The following is a 21,982-nucleotide window of genomic DNA, read 5'->3' as shown; positions in this document are numbered from 1 at the left end:
TATTAAAATGTAAAAATTTTCTATATGACTAATATGCAATATTAGTACTTATGTAAAATAATTCTTAAGAAAAATATTGGTTAAACAAGTTTTTATTTTTTCTGTAAAGTTTTCAAATATGTAGTTAGCAAGCCATCGATATGTTAAATATTTAAGTATGTTTTAAAATATTATTATTATTTTATAAAATATAAAAAAATCTTAATGACACAAATATTTTATCTGTTTAATATGAATATAAGAAACACACAGATCCGTGTAGAACACATTAATTAAAAAGCGAAAAAAATATTTCCTAATTATTTTTTTATAGCTTCAACAATTTTATTTTGTACATAGTTGTCTACATAAATATTTAAAAATAAAAAAATAATTTTATTTTATTATTAGATCTACGTATACAAAAACATACTCACTCTTTTTATACAATACAACAATATTTGAATATTAGATTAATATATTTTATTTTTTCATTGGACAATATATATACAAAACTTTTATTTTCAACGTCCAATACTAGTATTTCTACGAAAATCCTCCTATACCTAAACATTCGATCACATTCAGCATTAAATAAATTTTATAATATATACAGTTAGGTTAGTTTGCTTTTATTGTAACTTGTTTTTAGTTTTAGGTTAATTTTATAGTAAATAAATAAGACAAATATTTAATATCGAAGCATTCGATCACATTCAGTAAATAAGAAAAATATGATACATTACACTTAGGTTAGACTATTTTTTATATAAATTTGTTTAGTATGCTTAGCTTAGAAAAGAATTATGAATAAATAATATTTTTTTAACAGGACGAAGACTAGTACTCCACTAAAATCATTTTTATGTATTATATTAATAACTGTGAGGCAATCTAGTAGCTATGAAAAAATATAATTTATTAAATTGATATTAAAACTATTTTTGTAATAAACTTTAGTTTGATTAGGCAACTATATAATATTTTAAATAATAAAAATATGATGCAATATTCTTTTTTTATATTAATTTGTTTAACCTAAGCTTAGGTTAGATTAGTCTAAACTATGTTATGCATTATTAATAAATTTAAAATATAAGATAATCTTCATAGACTTTTTATAAAAAAAAATACATAAACATTAGATCAAATTTAATAACTTTAGTTTGTTCAAGTAAATTATATAAAAGATAGATTTAGATTAATTTTTAATTAAATTATCTACTATAAATAAATTTAAATTTTTCAATAGAATAAATAAAAATAATTATTTTATGTCTTTTAATAATAATAATAATGAGGCAACTATTTTAAACCTAAATATTTAATAACAATAAATAGATTAATAAAGTTAGGTTGAACCATATTTTTTTTAAATTAAGTATTATTTTGTTAATTTCATATTACATAGAATTAGATTAATAAATAATTATGCTACATTTTTTTTAACACGATAAATAATAGTACTTTTATTTATATACCACCTTTTTATTTTTATAAGGTATCTAAATAATCTCAATCTAAAACCTAAATATTTAATAAATGAGAAAAATAAAATGTAATAAGGTTAGGTTAGACTAATTTTTTAATAACCTTTTATTAGGTTAGGTTAAATTTTAATATAATATAAAATAACTACATATATTTTGTAACTGGACAAATAATAGTAATTTTATAAAAAATATTTTTAAGTATTCTATTAATATGAGGCAATCACATTAAGTAAAATAGAAAAATATAATTTAATAAAATTAAATTAGACTATTTTTTTAATAAATAAAATTTTGGCTATGCTATTTTTTGTTAGTTCAAATTAATTTATGTATAATAAATAAATTGTATTTTTTTTACAGGACATGTAATAGTTCTTAAAAAATAATAAGTATTTAAATGGCAGTTGCTTAACTAAACATTTGGTCACAATTAGTATATGATAAAAAGATCACCTAATGTTATTGTACCAACGATTAAGTAGTGTTAAACTAATTTTATGTAGAGTAAATACAGTTAGGTTAGATTGCTTTTAAGTAACTTGAATTAAAAAATTAAGGTTAAATTTATAGTTGTTAGTTAGGTTAGATTAAATTAAATACGTTCAACTAATAAAAAAAAAAAATAGATTTTTCGTATAAGAAAAGAACATTATGTTTGTACTTTGTAATAATTTCTCAACGATACTATAAAATTTACCATAAAATATTTTGAACTAAATGTAAATCGAAACTATAAAACACATTTTCTTACAAAATTCATACAATAATAAAAAAAAAATAAGAACATGTTACAATTATATTATCAATTGGTTATAAAGTTCTTACATGATAAAATGCTTTTTGACAATCGGTGGCGTTACTTTTTCAGGTATTTCATTTTATAATAACCATTAGATTTTTTTGGTAAATACAATAAAAATAACTCACATATACCACCAATACACAACACCAAAATGAATAATAAAAAGAAGCATAATATATCGTTGATAAGAAAATTAAAATATCGTAATAAGACTAGTGGTATAGTCAGTGAATAATACTTGAAAACCCTAAGATATTGCTATTTGTAAATATTATAAAATTATAATTCTGATTAGCTTAAGCTAGCTTAAGATTTCATAGATTTTCCTAATCTCGCTGATGAATACCGTTGTGAATAATTCAAATTGAGCTAAATTTTTAAATATTTCTAATAAAAAGCTACTTCTGCTCATAAAGAATATCATATATTAATAAAATACAATGTGTACATATATAAATGTAGATACTTATACTTTACTCTAATAACTATTGTATCATTATTTAACACATCCTGAAGAACTGCTCCTATATTTAAACAAATATTTTTCCATCGGGCGATTTGATACAATGGAAAATTATACAGAGGTGAAAATATTTATATTTTTGTAACATTTTTTATGGTACAAAATGGGTCTTTGGCATTAAAATCTCACTATACATGTCCATAAACAACTTCAAAAGTTCTTTATTAAATTGCCTTTGAAATAAAAAATATGTTTTTCTACTAAAAAATGCCGACAGCTTCACATACAATGTTTCTTTAGCTTTTGATTATATAAATGTATACACTAGATCTAGTAAGTTTAATTAAATTATACACTTAGATATAATAACCAAAAATATAATATATTACTTTTTTTTTAAATCAGTCAACCAATTTTTTATAGACATCTCGAAATTTTAATGAATCTCCAGCCTCTGGCGCTGGACCACGGAGTCGAAAATTACGTCTCGATAACCTGGAACGGTTCGTTCAATTCGGAAGGTGGCAGACTATAATCTACCTCCTCTCTCGGAGTAACATCATATCCATTTCTTCGAGTGGACCACTCTCGCGGCGCATCTTCCTCCTCTTTAATCGCTACCTCTCTCTTGTCGAACCTTCTCGGACCGTGTCTTAAGGCGATTGATTTTTTATTTTTATTTTATTATTTATCGCGTAGGTAGGTACCAGCCTTGTACCTCGGATCATCGTCAGCTGGCTCGCAGAATGAAGAATTCGATTTAAACTTTGTAATGGAATGCTGTGATAAGTGCGTTAAAACTGCGGCTCGTTTCAGATTAAAGTGACACACACGAACGATGGAAGTGTGAAGATAAAAAGTTAATGTTCTGTTTTTAAAATAAATATATATATAAACAATTTTATTTATGTGCGTTGTTAAATTTTAATAAGCAAGTATAAAGACATTGCCTTAAACTAAATGGATCAAACCTCAAAACTACATACTGTTTTAATGAATTTTCGGGAAATTAAATATAATAATTAGACTTTTATAAAACATTATCTTAGTTGTAAACTTTACTTTACTAGAATTGTTTTTCTACAAAGATTTAAATATCTTACATATATGTCAATTTATGCGTTAAATTAAAATATGTTTATAAAAATCAGTTTTCATTCTTAATGACGATTTAATTGAAAAAAAAATAGAATCGAACACCAGTCTTATAAAAATCAAATAAAATATAATAAATTTAATGACAGTTTTAAAATAATTTACATATAAATTAAGTGATAAAATCTTTATAGCAAATAAGTGTAAAGATAAGTTAAAATTTTACAATACTAATTACATTCATTCATAAAAATAAATATAAACAACTAATATGTACCATAAAACACACATAAATACACACATAAAAACAATAATATTTATTTTATATAAATTTTGATATAAAAAAATTAAAATACGATGTATGAAAAACTCAGTAAGACTATCAAACTTTTTTTATACAGCGCCATTAACAATTGATTATTTTATTACAGCATATTAAATTTGATAATGTTTCAAAAAATCCACTTAATAAATGCAAAATAATTCATATATATTTTTTATATATAAATGTTTTTACAAAATAAAAATACATGCATTATATTTTTTTATTAATAAATTCTTAATTTCTTGGCAACAAAAAAACAGTTTCTAGTTGCCAAGAAATTAAAGAGATGAAATAAAATTAATAGCAATAAAAGCGAAAGATTACATAAACCTAAATAATTAAAAAGTTTAAGACTATTCTCAACTTTTTATTTAACAGGTATAACAAAAAATAAAGCAAGCTGTATGTTTATATTTAAATTAAAGTTTGCTCTTGTCTTAGTTACCAATTCTGGAGATCTCTGGGTGCAATATTATTGGTATTATAAACCTACTATGAATTTGCTTAAGAAAGATATAAAAATATTATTTTAATAGCTTTATTTTGAATGCAATGAAAAACTAGTGTTACTCCACACCTAGCAAGCGTACGTTATTACAAGTCTAATTAACTGTTTATAGAACAAAATATTTTTCATTATTGAATATTGGTTTTAGAGCCGCATTAACAGCAAGCCCTATGAACCCGAGTTCCGCGTTTGATGAATTAAGGCTTGGAGTCTATATGTATACCCCTTAATATAATACAGTTATTAAAGATAATGCAAGGAGAGTTTACGTGTTGTAAAAATTAAAGCGGTATGATTATGGCAATATTCTTTAATTCTTAGTATTAAAAATCTACTATAATTTTTTAGGTTTTTTATTTTAAATGACTGCTTAGAAAAAAATTTCAGTTATTACTCTACATCTACACGTATCAATCGTGTGTTATTACTAGTCTAATATGCTTTTAAATGTTAAAATATTTTAAGAAATAGAGCCAAATGTTATCCGCGTTTTGTTAAAATCAATGCTTCTGTTTTCTATATTTTTCAGTGTGATTACCGCAATATTATTATATTTATGATATTATAAATCTACTATTATTTATTAATTAGTATAATAAGGCGTATCGTATATTATTTTAATTGCTTTAAAAACGGAAGTTTCAGTGTTACTCCACACCTAGCAAGCATATGTTATTACTGGTCCTATTTGTTTATATGGTAAATACTATTGCTAAGCAACTTTTTGGTTTTAGAGCCTTAATGGCAACAAGCTTCTTGTACCTGAGTTCTGCGCTTAATGAATGGAGTCTATTTCTAAGTATTTGCCAGTTTTCTTATTAGCTTTTAGGAGATAAAGGCAAAGGTTGTGAATTGTAAAAATTATTGTTTCAGCTTTCGATATTTTTCAGTGTAATTATGGCATTATTCTTTTATTGCTGTTATTATAAATCTACTATAATTTTTTTTGTTAGCATAAAAATGCGTTTCATATTTATTTATTTATTTAAATTAAACGATGGTCAAAAACAAGCTAACGTATTATTTCAATACACAAATATATAATTAAAGAAGTAAACAAAAAAAATCATAAAATATTACAATTATATACATAAAATATATATATAATAAATATATATTACATAAATAATATAAAAAAAATCATAAAATATCAAAATTATATATATTTATTATACAGCTATTTTAATTGCTTTATTTTAAATAGCTTGGTTTTAAGAAATCCAGTGTTACTCCACACCTAGCAAGCGTACGTTGATACCGGTTTAATTAGCTTTAGGTTTTCAAGCAAAGAAATAATATATCTAATAAAAACTAATAAAAAAAGCATCTTGTTATATCATTATGAGGTGTAATTTATAAAATTGTTATTGTGCTACAAAATGATTCCGTGTTCAATAGACATTTACATTATTTCACGCAATTTACTTTACTTAGTTTGTGCGATTTTTTACTTGAACTTGGCTCACATGCGCTGTATTATAGAAACGTATTGTTAAGCGTTAACCCACATATCTGACCTTAGCGCCGTTCTCCGACGCTATTAATTAAAGCCAAGACTATTCAGCAGGATATGATCATTTTTTCACCATTTGCAGAGGACTAGTTGGATGTCCGATTTGTGTCCGGCGCCAATTCATCACCGAGCGTCGCGACGTCAAATATAACGTATCCCGTATTCATGTATTCGGTCGGTTTACGAATAGTGTTTTTCGGGCGATGCTGCTGTCGTAACTCGATAATAATGAAGTATCGTTTTGAATACATCAAAATTCAAATCGGACATCTCACATCCACACTCTGGATACATATGCAACAGCTCACCCGGTGGCTGTTAACAAATCACGCAAGTCAGATAAGACCATCGGCCAGACTCTTTGTCCACATAACTGATGATCTGAGGCGAGCATAAGTAATAATAAAAAACGAATTAATTTAACAAAACGATTTTTATTTGTCTAGTGTGACTTATTGCTTAGATTTTGGTTCAATATATCATTATAATTGAGTATTAAAACATAGTATTAAAATTCCCTTTATCAAAGACAACTAGAATTGTATTTATGTTTCATTCGTGATTACATTTCTAAAAGGGTCAACATTTTAACTATATTTTAATTTTTTATATTACATTAATTTATATGATAATTATACTTTTTAAACTTCTTTATGCAACACGCAGGGACGGCATTTCAGCTTTTTCCCGAGACGGCCAGTCAGCGGTTACTTTTTTTATTCTAGCGATTTTATTAAGAATCATAGTATTTCATTAAATAATATGCATTTTTTAGCAAATTCAAATGCCTATGTTCCCTCCAAATGACGTCCCTGTTTTGAATCCACGTCAAAAGCAATAAAATTGTGCCGTCGCAGTTTAAAAGCTCGATTTTTTAGCGTTCATACTAATACTTTTTATAATCTAAATATTCCCTAAGACAAATGAAGCATATAAAAACCGAATATGGTCAAATAAGACAGTACAAAAAAATTTATTCCATCTTAGAAGGCAAAAATCCACGTCAAAAGCAATAAAATCGTGCCGTCGCAATGAGAATGCGTTTCATAATAATATTGCAAATTTAATTTAGACCATCTAAACCAAATTTTGGCTAATAGGAGAACGCAAAAAACAATCATCACTTCTCAGAAGGCAAAAATCCACGTCAAAAGCAATAAAATCGTGCCTTCGCAATGAGAATGCTCGGCACCGAGCGTTTTATAATAATATTACAAATTTAATGTAGACCATATAAACCAAATTTTGACTAATAGGAGAGCGCAAAAAACAATCATCACTTTTTAGAAGGCAAAAATCCACGTCAAAAGCAATAAAATCGTGCCTTCGCAATGAGAATGCTCGGCACCGAGCGTTTTATAATAATATTACAAATTTAATGTAGACCATATAAACCAAATTTTGACTAATAGGAGAGCGCAAAAAACAATCATCACTTCTCAGAAGGCAAAAATCCACGTCAAAAGCAGTAAAATCGTGCCTTCGCAATGAGAATGCTCGGTACCGAACGTTTTATAATAATATTACAAATTTAATGTTGACAATCTAAACCAAATTTTGACTAATAGGAGAGCGCAAAAAATAATCATCACTTCTCAGAAGGCAAAAATTCTCGTCAAAAGCAATAAAATCGTGCTTTCGCAATGAGAATGCTCGGCACCGAGCGTTTCATAATAATATTACAAATTTAATGTAGACCATCTAAACCAAATTTTGACTAATAGGAGAGCGCAAAAAATAATCATGACTTCTCAGAAGGTCAAAATTCACGTCAAAAGCAATAAAATCGTGCCATCTCAGTAGAAATGCTCAAAACCTATCGTTTTATAATAATATTACAAATGTAATACAAAGCATCTAAACCAAATTTAGAGCAATAGGAGATCGCAAAAAATAATCATCATTTCTCAGAAGTCAAAAATCCACGTCAAAAGCAATAAAATCGTTCTGAGTAGTGATAATTGTTTTTGAACTTAATACTTCATTTAATTCTCACCCCTCCCCCCTTCCCCTTCGGCCAACTTTTGTCCCAGGATCTCGAGGGCAATGTGAGCATTGTATAATAATGCAACCTATTTACTTTTAATATTATATATACAAAAGTATATATAAAAGGTCTAATTAATTTTTATTCAACACAAAATTCTTATAAGGTATGCTGGAATATGATTTTCTCAAGTTGTGTCGACGAATGTACTTGGAAAAGCACTTCTTTAAGATGCTGATAATAAATATTCACAATCTAGTGATTATAAAATAATTTATTGCGATTATCAGATATATAAGACTTGTTAAAATGCTCATAAAACTAATTGATCTATATTTATCCGATTTACTAATCTATGCCTTTACATCTATTAACGATATCTATCAATAGTTTAAAAGTAATTTGCACTACCAGTTGGACCGTACTTTAACAAGAAAAAATACGATTTAATGGTGTTGTTACACGTTAGATAAAAACAAAGAGTCTGATTGGAGGAGGATCAAGAACTGATCAAGTGTCAAATATATTTTACTTAAGCCTGGGTGTTTAGTTATATTATATTATATAGAGTCAGTTTAATTTCTATTCCTCAATTATCAATCTTATAGCTAACACTTTCGTCTCAATATTTCAATCAAGAGTTTTACACATTTCAGCCAAACCCGCACCAAGCAAAGTTACGCCGAATCAACTGTGACGACTCTAAGAAGCCCGAGAAAATAACATAATATGAATAATAAAATAATATGAAATTTAAAAATATATTGAATCTCAATAGACGATTTAGTGTATCTTATCTTCGATCTAGCCCTGTAAACTAAATCCCCAATGCATCTGCGTTAAGAATCTATTCTCGTTTTATTGAAATGAGCCACACGCGAGTATTGGTGTGACAATTTTTTATGCAAAGATATTCGTGTGTTGCAAGAGGGCGCCGATCGAAGCGATGTTCGATAAAGTTAATGTATGTTAACTGAGACAAATTTGTATTCGGTAAACAGATCGTAGATAGATTTACTTACCGACACCTCGTAAATTATTCATCGAGTTGGCTACCTCTGAAAAATAATTCTGTCCGAGAGCCGCCAGGAAATATCCTGAAAACAAACAAAACAGATGTACAAATCGCCATAACTGATAACGGCGATTGTACACGCAAATTATTGAACGTGTATAACATTCTTCTTTGGTTTATTCCACAAGCAGTGCCTATTTGTTAGATTGAAATCAGTAAGCATTACAATAATCAGTGAAAATATAATTATCTACTAGTGAAATTCGTAAATAAAATTACACAGCAGAAAATCTAAAAAAAACGACGATAAAAGAATAAATAATAAATATAAAGAAATTGATTTTAAATGTTTTTTATATAATATACATATATATATTTTACATCTTTTAATATATTTATATTGATTAATATGGACATATTAATACATTTTTAATAAAAGGTAAATTAAATTTAAATTTAATCTATATTAAAATCGCTACAAAATCATATGTGTTTTTTCAGTATTTTTTATACAACATTGACGTAATTTCCCGTTTTGTGTATTTGTTAAAGTGAATATGTATTAACAGTTAAATCATATTTTTACTATTGTATCAGTGAAATCATTTTCACCGTTAAATATATATTTATATTATCTTTTTAAATTCAAACCTAACCTAAACGAACGAATAAAATCCTCTTGGCCTAATGAAAGTTCTAAGACTAACTATAGTTTAGATTTGTTAATTTATCTTAAGTTTGGGTTTAGCTCAAATTATTTAAAATACTATCGTATTTTTTCAAACAATGTGACGTCACAATTCTGTGAATCTCTGATCATATATTGTAGAAATGCGTGTACTAGATCAGATTTGTGAACAAATACAGTTGCACTGGTATAAACAGTGAAATTGTCAAAAATATATTTGATACATTTTAGCTGGCTGAATTAGTGAAATTATATTCAAACTAGTAAAAATATAAGTTCACTGTAGTACAATATATCATTTTTACATATAATAATATAAATAAACGATTTAAAAATAATTTATGGAAATTATGTCATTTCAGTAAATAAATATCGCATGTAGATATACATTTTTACCAGTGAAAATATAATTTATATGGCTATTAAATTTATTTGATTTCAAGTTTTCCATTCTAGTAATATAAATATATATTTACATGCCACTTACATGGCATATGTAAATAAATAATGATATATTATTATATTTTAATTTAAGTCAATATACATATATTTCTATTAATGAAAATATAATTTAATATAAAATATCTATGAAACTCATTTTGACGGTTGCGAAACGTCCATTTTCTGTTCAAACCCGAAACTAACCTAATAAAATTTCTAAATCCAATTATAGTTTTAGAACTTTCATTAGATTAAATCTAAAATACGAGCTTAACTCAGGGATTATTAGACAGATTTCGCATCTCGCATATTGCTCCATAGTTTGTCTGCACTTGAATAGTTCATCCTAACCGATTTTACTATGCATTTCTGATATAATAGGGCTGATCAAAGTATATTCAAACCGATTTTTGGTCAATAGGAGAGCGCAAAAAACAATTATCACTTCTCAGAAGGCAAAAATTCACGTCAAAAGGAATAAAATTGTGTCGGCGACGTCGCAGTGGGAACGCTCGGTAACGAGCGTTCCCACTGCGACGGCGACGGCACGATTTTATTGCTTTTGACGTGTATTTTTGACTTCTGAGAAGTGATAATTGTTTTTAGCGCTCTCCTATTGGACAAAATTCGGTTTAGATGTTCTACATTAAATTTGTAATATTATTATAAAGAGTCGTAGTATGAGCGCTAGATAACCGAGCGCTCCCACTATCACAGCGACGGCACAAATTTATCGCTTTTGACGGAGATTTTTGACTTCTGAGAAGAGATAATTGTTTTTTGCATTCTTCTATTGATCAAAATTTAATTTATATGTTCCTCATTTAATTTGCAATATTATTATAAAAATCCTATTAAGAATGCTAGATTACCGAGTGTACTCACTATTTTGGCGACGGCGCGATTTTATTGCTTTTGGCGTAGATTTTTTATTTCTGAGAAGAAATAATTTTTTTTGCACTTTTCTATTGATCAAAATTCAGCAATATGTTCTTCATTTAATTTGTAATATTATTATAAAAATCCTAGTAAAAACACTAGATTACCAAGCGTACCCTATTTTATTGCTTTTGACGTGGATTATGGACTTCTTAGAAGAGATAATGTTTTTTTGCATTTTTCTATTGGTCATAATTCGGTAATAGGTTCCTCATTAATTTTGTAATATTATTATAAAAACCTAGATTACCAAGCACATCCACTATCATGGTGACGGCATAATTTTATTGCATTTGATGTGGATTTTTCACTTCTGAGAAATGACAATTGTTTTTTGTGCTCTCCAATTGAACAAAATTGGATTTTGCAGTATTAAATTAAATTTATAATATTATTATAAAACGCTCAGTGCCGAACGTTCCCATTGCTAACACGCTTTTATTGCATTTGACGTGGATTTTTCACTTCTGAGAAGATATAATTATTTTTGCGCTCTCTTATCGGTAAAATTCAGTTTAGATATGCTTAATTCGATTCCCACTTATTGTAAGTCGTAATATTGCTATCAAAAGCCTTAATATGAACCCTATATAACCGAGCGTTTCCACTGCGATTTTATTGCTTTTGACGTGAATTTCGACAAATCTTACTTTTATTAAAAAAATAAACTATTAATTAATATTTATATTTTGTTTCACATCAAAATTTTAAATCAGATAAATGTGTAAAGAAAGTTTATATTTTTTACTTGAAACTTTATTTATTAATATAATTAATAATTTCTAGAAAAATAATAATATAATATAAATAATGTAATAAAGGGACTTTGCTTAATTTTTGCATTAGTGCCCAAAATTTCTGTATACACCTATACTACTTATATGCGTATTTTTTTCCAATCAAGTTAATTTATGATCGATAATTTCAACCAAATGGATCATTTGACTTTGAAATATATTTTTTATATTAAAATAAATCCAATTATAGATCCCATCACTTTCATTTGCACACAATCGTTGATGGATCACTGGCCCGTCGTTTATTTTAAATCTGATTTTTTCCATTCATCGATGTTGAACGAGCTAAGTCAGACGGTACGACATCGGCATCTGTCACCCAGAAGAAAATCGCATAATAATTAATGCGTCCGACGATTAAATCTGATCTGATGTTTAATGCATCCGACCCTGCACGCGTGCGATATCCGAAAATTTCCACAACGAGCTACCGCGATGTAGAATGGCTGATAACACGTGTTTACAGCCACCAGGTATGGAGACATTAATTTTGTCCAGGTATAAGAGAGATCGGAGATTGGCCAGACTCCCCCGGTCAGATTCGTGTACAAATTTGTCATCTGACAGGGTCTTATCGCTCCGGAGGGAGATGGAATCAACACCCTTGTACATTTTGTACGCATTCATAATAAGAAGCTTAATGAGCGCTCTAATAAATGTATATATAAATAAACTGATGTTTAAATTATACGATATGCGATTGTTTGCTCTGAGACTTCTCCATGTCTGATTTTGGGAGATACGAGTGAAACATTAAAATCATTTTTTTCTCTATCATACTAAACTATCAAATTCACACAATTTCAGATTAAAAATAAGTTCATATTAAAATGAATAAAAACAATTTAAATAAATTAAAAAAATTTAAAATAATTTAAAAAAAATTAAAAACAAATTTAAAAATAATTAAAAATAAATTTTAAAATTTTAAATTTACACATAATAATTTATAATTATTAATATAGATGTCACTGATTCTCAGACTTTCAGTCTGGTGGTTAATACTTATTTGTAGGTATTAAATATATCTGATTTACTTACTCAGTTGGTAGTAATGCATTGGGCTTACGCCTGTCATGTTACAACAGTAGATGTAATAAAAATAAAATATAAACTATCATCTTATAACTTGAGCAATAATGCATACATTATTTTTATGTATATCGCTGTTGTAATTCATCACATATGCATTATTCTAAATCGGAAGTCAAATTCTGACTAATAATCGTCGCTATTTTATGGAATGCATAATCTGGGGATGGTGTGTACCAGTTTAGCAGAGGTATTTGACATTGTCCTTAGTTTTTGTTAAAGTAAGGTCCAATTTTTTGTGCACTTGCTCGAAAATACGCATTGGTATATCTTAATCAATCACAAAAATATATATTTTGTCAAAGTAAATGTTGAAAAATAAAAATTAAAAAAAAACGGAAACTATCTTTGGGCTTAGCTGTGCATCACAAAAGCTATAAAAAATGATTAAACTGACTATAGCAAAAAAACTAATCACAGTAATATATTGCATCACTGCAATAACAAAAAATATACTGAACAATTTTTTTGTGACGATTTTAATACCAAAATTTCACTTTCTCTATTTTACAAACAATACTTTTAATCTAGATTTTAAATCATTGCTTGTGAATAATTAAATACAAATTATAATCAATCATAAAAATGTAAATAATAAATATTTTATCAACGCAAATGTGTTAAAAACCGATTTCAGCAATATAAATCGCTAAATATATAATAATATTATATTATATTAAATCATTCTCAACATCAACGAACTTTAATTTTAATTGCCCTATTGCATTAAAAACATTTCATTATAAATATTAGCTAATACAAAACATCTAAAAATAAATACAAATAAAATATATTACGTGTCTTCAAGTTTCCATGAAACAATGGCATGTTTCGCGGCGCGAAAAAGTTGGCAAGTACTCTTGTACTTGTCAACGACCGTGAACGTAACGTGAAAAAGCTAAATAATTAGCGAAACGTTATTCGATTAGAGGTCACGGTTAAGCGTTTCGAGACCCGTTTAATCGGCCCACCGGTGTAACAAAGGGTCAAAATGTTTGAATTGTGGAATGTTACTCGATTAATCACGGCCCTGTTTTACTACAAATACACATTTATCAATGCCTTTTTTATCGGCGGGGGTTCTGGGGCACCCCTGAGCCCACCTTTTTTTAGCCACCTTAATATTATCATTCCTCTATCTCTGTTCTAACGCTGTTATTTTTCTCCTCATATATCACACGTGTCAAAAGCTAATTACGAGAACGGTGCTAACTTATTTATGGCTTTTATATAAATTATACCATATAATATCATAATCATGATGCTATATGCAAACAATTTGTATTGTTATCGTGCGCAATTTATTAATTTATGATTTGCGAATACATAATCATTGCATCACAATGTGTTTTATTCTAATATTATGCTAAACGTTTATTAAAATATTTTAATACATACATATTTAGAGACGCCTATTCAAAATAATTAAAAGCTTTTAAATAGTCATGTTGGTGGGAAACTTTACTAACTCTACATAAATATTTATTACTAGAATCGCTAGATGTCTCAGCATTTAAATTAAATTAAAATAATATTCTGCCATTTAGCGATTCGGTTACACACTACTGATGCAACACAGTGTTATCATGCTTAAAAAATATTCGAAATGTTTTTAGATGCCATAGATGCCATAGCCGCCATATGGCTAGTGATTGACAAAATTAAAAAGTTTGCACGAGACGGAAACAAACTGGAATTAATCGGTAAAAATTGTGTTTTTTTAAAGAGGCCAAGCAAAAATAAAACATATTATATACAGTTAATCATTTAGTTCAACAAAAATCAGAAAACGTAAATTCAACATATTTAAACTTAATAAAAGCTTTAACCAAAAACCAATATTTATTTAAAATCTATGTATATACAATAATTAGGCTAACCATATTTATTAAATTAAATCGAGAAAAAATCTGGACCAATAGTAATAAACCGAGACAATCTCAATAAAACAGAAACGTATGATAAGCCTATATATAATACAATACAAAACCGCAATACTAAGGTGACCCGATTCAGAATATTTTAAATGGCGACATTAAAAATAAAAAGGTGATATTGGATTTTTTTATTCAATGGCGATAACGAAGGGAAGAATGAGGACAAACTTTTTGATGACATAGAAACGTCATTACAGCTTTTTCCAGGGTGGGGGGTGCAAAAGTTGGCCAGTCAGTGGTCGTTTTTTTAATATTTCTCCCATCATCCATACATATGGCGCAAACGCATAAACACGCCGTATGACGCGAATATTGCCATATAAATAAAAAAATATATTTCGACTTACTTTTTCTGATCCTTGCAGTGCCGTAGGTAGAGTAGTTTGCGCTTGAGGGGCGAAAATGCTGTTTGGCGCCCATCCCTCTAAAAAATATTTTCGCAGTTTTCAAATATGTAGTACGTCTATTACATAAAAAATATTAAATGCTATTGAACTTTCACGGTAGCAAAAATAGAATATATGGTTAAAAACTTTCAACCGTAATTACAATATTTATATTAGAACAAATCATATACATATAGAAAAAATTATAAACGAATTGAATTATATCAAATATAGCTACCGAACATTATCCTTAACCACTGGGAGGTCTTTAAACAGATGGAGGAAGTGTTGTATAATATATAAATATCCACTAAATCATATAACAAAATAATTAACACGTAAGATAGAAAAACTCCAGTAAGCAAATAAGCAAATACTAACACTAAATTTAATTCTTAAAAGGATTTTGTATTTTTCTTGTCATATCATTGATGTTTTAGCGACAGGATGGTGACGGGTGGCAATTAGACACAGATTAGGCCGCTGCAGTAATGTTTTATTGCAATATGAAGTTGTTAACATGTTTATATAGAGAATGCACTGATAGAGAATGGACCGCAACCAGCGGTTGAGAGTCCCACCAGGGTTGCCACTCGCCAGAATAACCGTCACGCCAGTGCCACTAGAGTGCCACCAAGTTTTGGCCATAAACAAAATCTATATATAAATATAAATAGGACCCCATAATGTAATTACCGTAAAAAATTAATTTGCTGTTCAATACATATCGCTATGAATTGGCATATGTCCTAAAATAGTTCGTCTAGTCTTCAATGCTTTTCCACATATTTCACATTTGTAAGGACGAACATCGCTATGAGTATTCAAATGTTGTGAAAGATATGCTTTATATTTAAATTCTTTTCTACATATTGTACATTTAAAGTCACAAACGTCGTTATGACTTTGCATATGTCGTATAAGATATGATTTAGTTTTAAATGCTTTTCCACATTCTTCACATTTAAAGTCACGAGCGACGCTATGGGTTTGAATATGTCGTATAAGATTTGGTTTAGTATTAAATGCTTTTCTACATTCTTCACATTCAAAATTAAAAGCAATGCTATGACTTTGCATATGTTTTGAAAGAGATCGTTTAGTTTTAAATCCTTTTCCACATTTTTCACATTTAAAGTCACAAACATCGCTATGATATAGCATATGTGTTAAGAGAGAGTCTTTAGTTTTGAATGATTTTTTACATTTTTCACAATCAAAGTCACAAGTACCGCTATGACTTTGCAAATGTTGTAAAAGATATCGTTTACTTTTATATGATTTTCCACATTCATCACACTTAAAGTCACGAGCAAAGCTATGACATTTCATATGTTGTATAAGATATGGTTTAATTTTAAATGCTTTTCCACATTGTTTACACTTAAAGTCAAAAACATAGCTGTGAGTTCTCATATGTTGTGTATGAGAAAATTTAAGTTTGAATGCTTTCCCGCATATTTCACATTTAAAGTCACGAACATCGCTATGAGTTGGTGCTATTCTTGATTTTTTACTATTCATTGCTTTTTCACATTGCAAATAATTAGATATTTCTCTTTCTGATTCCTAAAATAAAAATTGTATTAGGTAGTATAAATATCGATATAAATAGAATATTGGGCTCTTACTTTAGTGTCATTGTAAATTGTGCGAGACGAAACGTTCATTTTAAGTATATCTTTAACATCGTGCATTTCTGAAATAATCAACACAGTTGCTTACACATGTATGAATATTAAAATGTAACTGTATAAATATTTTTACCCATTTGGAACAAGTCGTCTACATCGTCTATAGTTGTATCTTGGCTGTTATCGTATTCGCGTTTCACATTCAAAAACTTGAAAACAAACAATTAAAACTATTATTTAAGAACACATGCATTGACAAATATAATTGTTCGTTACCTCTACTTTACATTGAATCGTCTCGACGTCAGCTTCTGCAAACAAATATTTTTCGTTTAGATTCCAAACTATAATGAAATAAAATAAAATAGTACCGGTTTCAATAAACGCCATTGTGACAGTTCATAACCAACGTTTGGTCCAAATGCGACTAATTGTTGAGTATGGCCTGAAAATAGGGAAAGTTTGATAAATGTAATATATTTATAAAATAAAGATGAGGAAAATTATCTCAGTAATACCTAGCATTTAAAAGTTTACAATAAAACGATTTTTGGACATAGGTTCTTGTGAATTTCAGAATGTAAGAGCATATCGTTGATTAATTTTTATAGCAGCAAGGGTGGTTCTAGGATTTTTTTTAAGGAGGGCGCGATGCTCTGAAGAATAATAATATTTACTTTAAATTTATTTTACATAATTATATAGTATATGTTCTGCTAAGTGCAATCACTGTAGCTTGGCATATTTTATTTGTATTATAACTAGCTAGTACTAGAAATTTAATTACCAACTTGCTTCTGAACTTTTTTTAAAAAAAAGTCACAATTTTTTTAATAATCGAACACTTGACGTATTTAATTAATTGTGAAAGATATTCTCAATTTAATAACCGTTTATGAAACTTTTTTCAGCAGACTAGTTATAATTTTTGTTTTTAGATGCTTCAGTGTTTCGGGTTTGTCGGCGTAAACTTAACTCCTAACATAATCCCACAAAAAAATTCACCGGCGTTAAATCGGATGCTCTTGCGGCCAGTTAAAGTCACCAAAACGTGAAATAATGCGACCTGTGAGCTTTACAATCGTTGCACCCGATGTGTGGCAAGTTGCGCCGTCTTGTTAGAACCATATGTCTTTCACATCAATATCTTCGATTTCATGCCATAAATAATCGGTTGTCAGCTTGGCTCTAAAGCACCTTTATAATGATAATAAACTGCCGACATGCAAATGACAGATCGTCCGGTTGTACTAATCGTCAGCTTTTGCCGGTTCTTGCGTCTTAGTGAGGTCACGCGGTCACTATTCGTTATAGGAATAATCTAAAAAATATTCACCAATAAATCAACTCTTTCGGAGATTACACAAACTTTCAAAAATAAAACTAGGATGAAAAATTGTACTAATTTTTTTTCTCCAATGTACTGGAGAAATTTTAATAAAAGAATAGTATGTAAATACATATCTACGGAATATATTACTAATCAAGACAAGATATCAATTGGCTTATAAGATATCGCGATTATGTCAAGAGTCGATTGCATTACTTTTTTAAACATTTAATCAAATATGGAATAATGACAATTATTTTGTTATTATTATAAATGGTATATGCTTTATATATGGATATATGTGCATTCTATTTGGGCTTACGAAGTTGGATTGACGCTATCCTTTAGCAACAACAAAAAAGTACAACTTTAATTTAATAAAATCAAATCATTTTTTTTCTAAATATTTCTGGATATTTAGGATATTAAGCAAAACATAATTAAAATATTATACTAAATAGTAAAGCTATTTTAATTTCAATTTTTTAAATAAAAGTTTTTAAAAAAAAAGTTGGAAATCACATTTTTGACATAAATTCGATAGTCCCAGCTGCTCTGCTTCACTGTCGTCAGTCATAAAAATTTATGGATAGAGCTGCCATCAAAACAATATTATAATAGTGCGTCCAGTCGAGCCTTATAATAACAGGACAACCATTCTGTAAGATATAAATACAATTTATATTACTATAATATATTAATACGTATAGCTAAACATACACAAAACACACCTTAACGTATTTATAATTTTTTTGTTGTATTGGTTGTTATGATTAAGAATATATATTTTTGCAAAGTAGTTTGTTTTTGCTTAGTTTTCTTATAATCTTAAGTTTTAAATATAGGGCCTATGTTCAATGGCAAATTGCTGCAAGGAGAATTTTGAAAATTTTTGTTCAAAGACCATCTACAAATTTATTTTGAGGACATTCAATCATTTCAATTATCGGTGTATTATGCGCCAAGTTATGTTTTCACTGATGTTTCAAGAAAATCATATACGAATATATTTTTACAGGTTGAAATATATTTCTACCAGCGAAAATATAATTTCACTGATAGGTGCCAGTGAAATTATTCGCTGCGTCTAAACTGTCGTTGAAATTTAATTTGCTGTTCAATACATATCACTATGAATTGGCATGTGTCGTTTAACACTTAGTTTAGTCTTCAATGCTTTTCCACATATTTCACATTTGTAAGGACGAACATAACTATGAGTCTTCAAATGTTGTGAAAGATATCCTTTATATTTGAATTCTTTTCCACATATTTTACATTTATGGTCACAAACAAAGCCACAAGTATCACTATGACTTCGTATATGTCGTATAAGATATGATTTAGTTTTATATGCTTTCCCACATTCTTCACATTTAAAGTCGCGAGCAAAGCTATGGGTTTGAATATGTCGAATAAGACTTGGTTTAGTATAAAATGCTTTTCCACATTCTTCACATTTAAAATCACAAACATCGCTATGATATTGAATATGTCGTATAAGATATGATTTAGTTTTATATGCTTTTCCACATTCTTTACATTTAAAGTCACGAGCAACACTATGGGTTTGAATATGTCGTACAAGATTTGGTTTAGTATTAAATGCTTTTCCACATTCTTCACATTTAAAGTCACAAACGTCATTATGATCTGGCATATGTTTTAAGAGAGAGTCTGTAGTTTTGAATGCTTTTTTACATTTTTCAGATTTAAAGTCATAAGTAACGCTATGACTTTGCATATGTTGTTTAAGATATGGTTTAGTTTTAAATTCTTTTCCACGTTCTTTACACTTAAAAACACAAATGTCGCTATGATATAGCATATGTTTTAAGAGAGAGTCTTTAGTTTTGAATTCTTTTTTACATTTTTCACATTCAAAGTCACAAGTGACGCTATGACTTTGCATATGTTGTGAAAGAGATCGTTTAATCTTAAATGCTTTTCCACATTTATCACATTTAAAGTCACGAGCAAAGTTATGACGTTGCATATGTCTTAGAAGATATTGTTTAACTTTAAATGCTTTTCCACATTCTTTACACTTAAAGTCACAAGCATAGCTATGAGTTTTCATATGTTGTGTATGAGAAAATTTAAGTTTAAATGCTTTCCCGCATATTTCACATTTAAAGTCACGAACATCGCTATGAGTTGGTGCTATTCTTGATTTTTTACTATTCATTGCTTTTTCACATTGCAAATAATTAGATATTTCTCTTTCTGATTCCTAAAATAAAAATTGTATTAGGTAGTATAAATATCGAAATAAATAGAATATTGGGCTCTTACTTTAGTGTCATTGCAAATTGTGTGAGACGAAAGGTTCACTTTAAGTATATCTTTAACATCGTGCACATCTGAAATGATTAATTAATTAATCAACAACTACTTACACATTCAAATGTGACACATTGAAATAAATATTTTTACCCGTTTCGAACAAGTCGTCTACATCGTCTTTGATGAAATCTTCGCTGCTATCGTATTCGCGTTTCACATTCATTAACTTTAAAACGAAAAATTAAAACCATTATTTAAGATCACATGCATTAACAAATATAATTGTTCATTACCTCTACTTTACATTGAATCGTTTCAACATCAGCTTCTACAAAACAAATATCATTCGTTTAGATTCCTAATTATAATGAAATAAATGAAAATAGTACCGGTTTTAATAAACGCCATAGTGACAGCTCGTTACCAATGTTTGGTCCAAATGCAACTAATCGTCGAGCATGGTCAGAAAACAGGAGTATGTAGTTCGATAAATGTAATATAAATATAAAATAATTCTACAAGAAACGAAGCATGATGATAATAAATAAATTATTCGAATGGACCAAGATAATTCGGCCAAATATTGAAAAATAACACACCAATATGCACCAAGCTATTCCTGCTGGTCAAAGGTTCTCTATAACAATTAGGTAGAATACGTAGTAATTGGTATGAATTTGCTCCTCATAGCTTGGGAAAAATAATGTAAACGTGTTCGGATATATTTCAAAAATTAAAATAGAACATTCTTTTTATTAATTTATTTAGCTAATATAGCTACTTGTTTATAAACTAAACAACACATAAAACATAAATAGTTGCATAATATTAACAAAATACTAACTATAATACTAAAAATTACAATTGAATATAATAATAAAAATATTTAGTTAGAAATTACACAAAAAAGCATTTATAAGTTGATTTAGTATGTTAAATTTCGAACGACGGTTCCAAACAGAGATCAACTTTGACGTTCTGTCAATCGCATTGGGTTCAGAATTTTACTGAGTCGTCCACCTTGAGAAGAGAAATTCGGTGAATGGTAATTCTCTATGTATTCTTCTATGAGTTTTATTCTAAATTCCAGATGTGTCATAGAGCCTTCAATTTTCGTATTCAGCACATAGCAATTCCAAAGAGCCTGTTCTGTAAGGTGAAAATATAATTTTTTTATATTATTTCTTCCCTTGTTTTATTGGATGTGGGTAGTTGGAAAGATGTTGATCGAATCGATCAAAACCCCTATTGCTAAATTATAATCAATGGCCA

The 21,982-nt window shown here is 28.2% G+C and overlaps 2 protein-coding genes across 2 annotated transcripts in view; both read right to left on the bottom strand.

Annotated features, from left to right (window-relative positions):
* LOC148239629 (uncharacterized) overlaps positions 1-15,498 on the bottom strand; it is a 49,582-nt gene extending 34,084 nt beyond the window's left edge. Inside the window, exon 1 of the mRNA XM_088197070.1 lies at positions 15,422-15,498. The gene's annotated coding sequence lies outside the window, so the exon portion shown is untranslated. The remainder of the gene's footprint in view (positions 1-15,421) is intronic.
* A 532-nt stretch (positions 15,499-16,030) lies between these two features.
* LOC148239628 (uncharacterized) lies at positions 16,031-21,206 on the bottom strand. The gene is made up of 10 exons (XM_088182735.1): positions 21,100-21,206; positions 21,004-21,038; positions 20,861-20,936; positions 20,720-20,787; positions 19,549-20,657; positions 17,466-17,491; positions 17,371-17,405; positions 17,228-17,303; positions 17,092-17,159; positions 16,031-17,029 (listed from the first exon to the last, which is right to left on the bottom strand). Exons 1-10 carry the CDS (start codon positions 21,116-21,118, stop codon positions 16,178-16,180), a joined length of 2,364 nt encoding a protein of 787 aa, XP_088038861.1. The 5' UTR covers positions 21,119-21,206; the 3' UTR covers positions 16,031-16,177.
* Positions 21,207-21,982: the final 776 nt, after the last annotated feature.

This window comes from Plectrocnemia conspersa, unplaced genomic scaffold (assembly GCF_051122295.1).
Source record: "Plectrocnemia conspersa isolate PC_06_02 unplaced genomic scaffold, ASM5112229v1 ptg000001l, whole genome shotgun sequence".
NCBI classification, from domain to species: Eukaryota; Metazoa; Arthropoda; class Insecta; order Trichoptera; family Polycentropodidae; genus Plectrocnemia; species Plectrocnemia conspersa.
Note: the sequence above shows the minus strand (reverse complement) of the source record. Positions and strands in the feature narration are given on the sequence as shown.

Coding starts and splice junctions, on each gene's coding strand:
- LOC148239628 (XM_088182735.1), bottom strand. Junction 17,492..19,548: donor ATGCCAATTCATAGTGATAT/GTATTGAACAGC, acceptor TTGGTTATGAAC/TGTCACAATGGCGTTTATTG. Junction 17,304..17,370: donor CGATTCAATGTAAAGTAGAG/GTAACGAACAAT, acceptor TTTGTTTTCAAG/TTTTTGAATGTGAAACGCGA.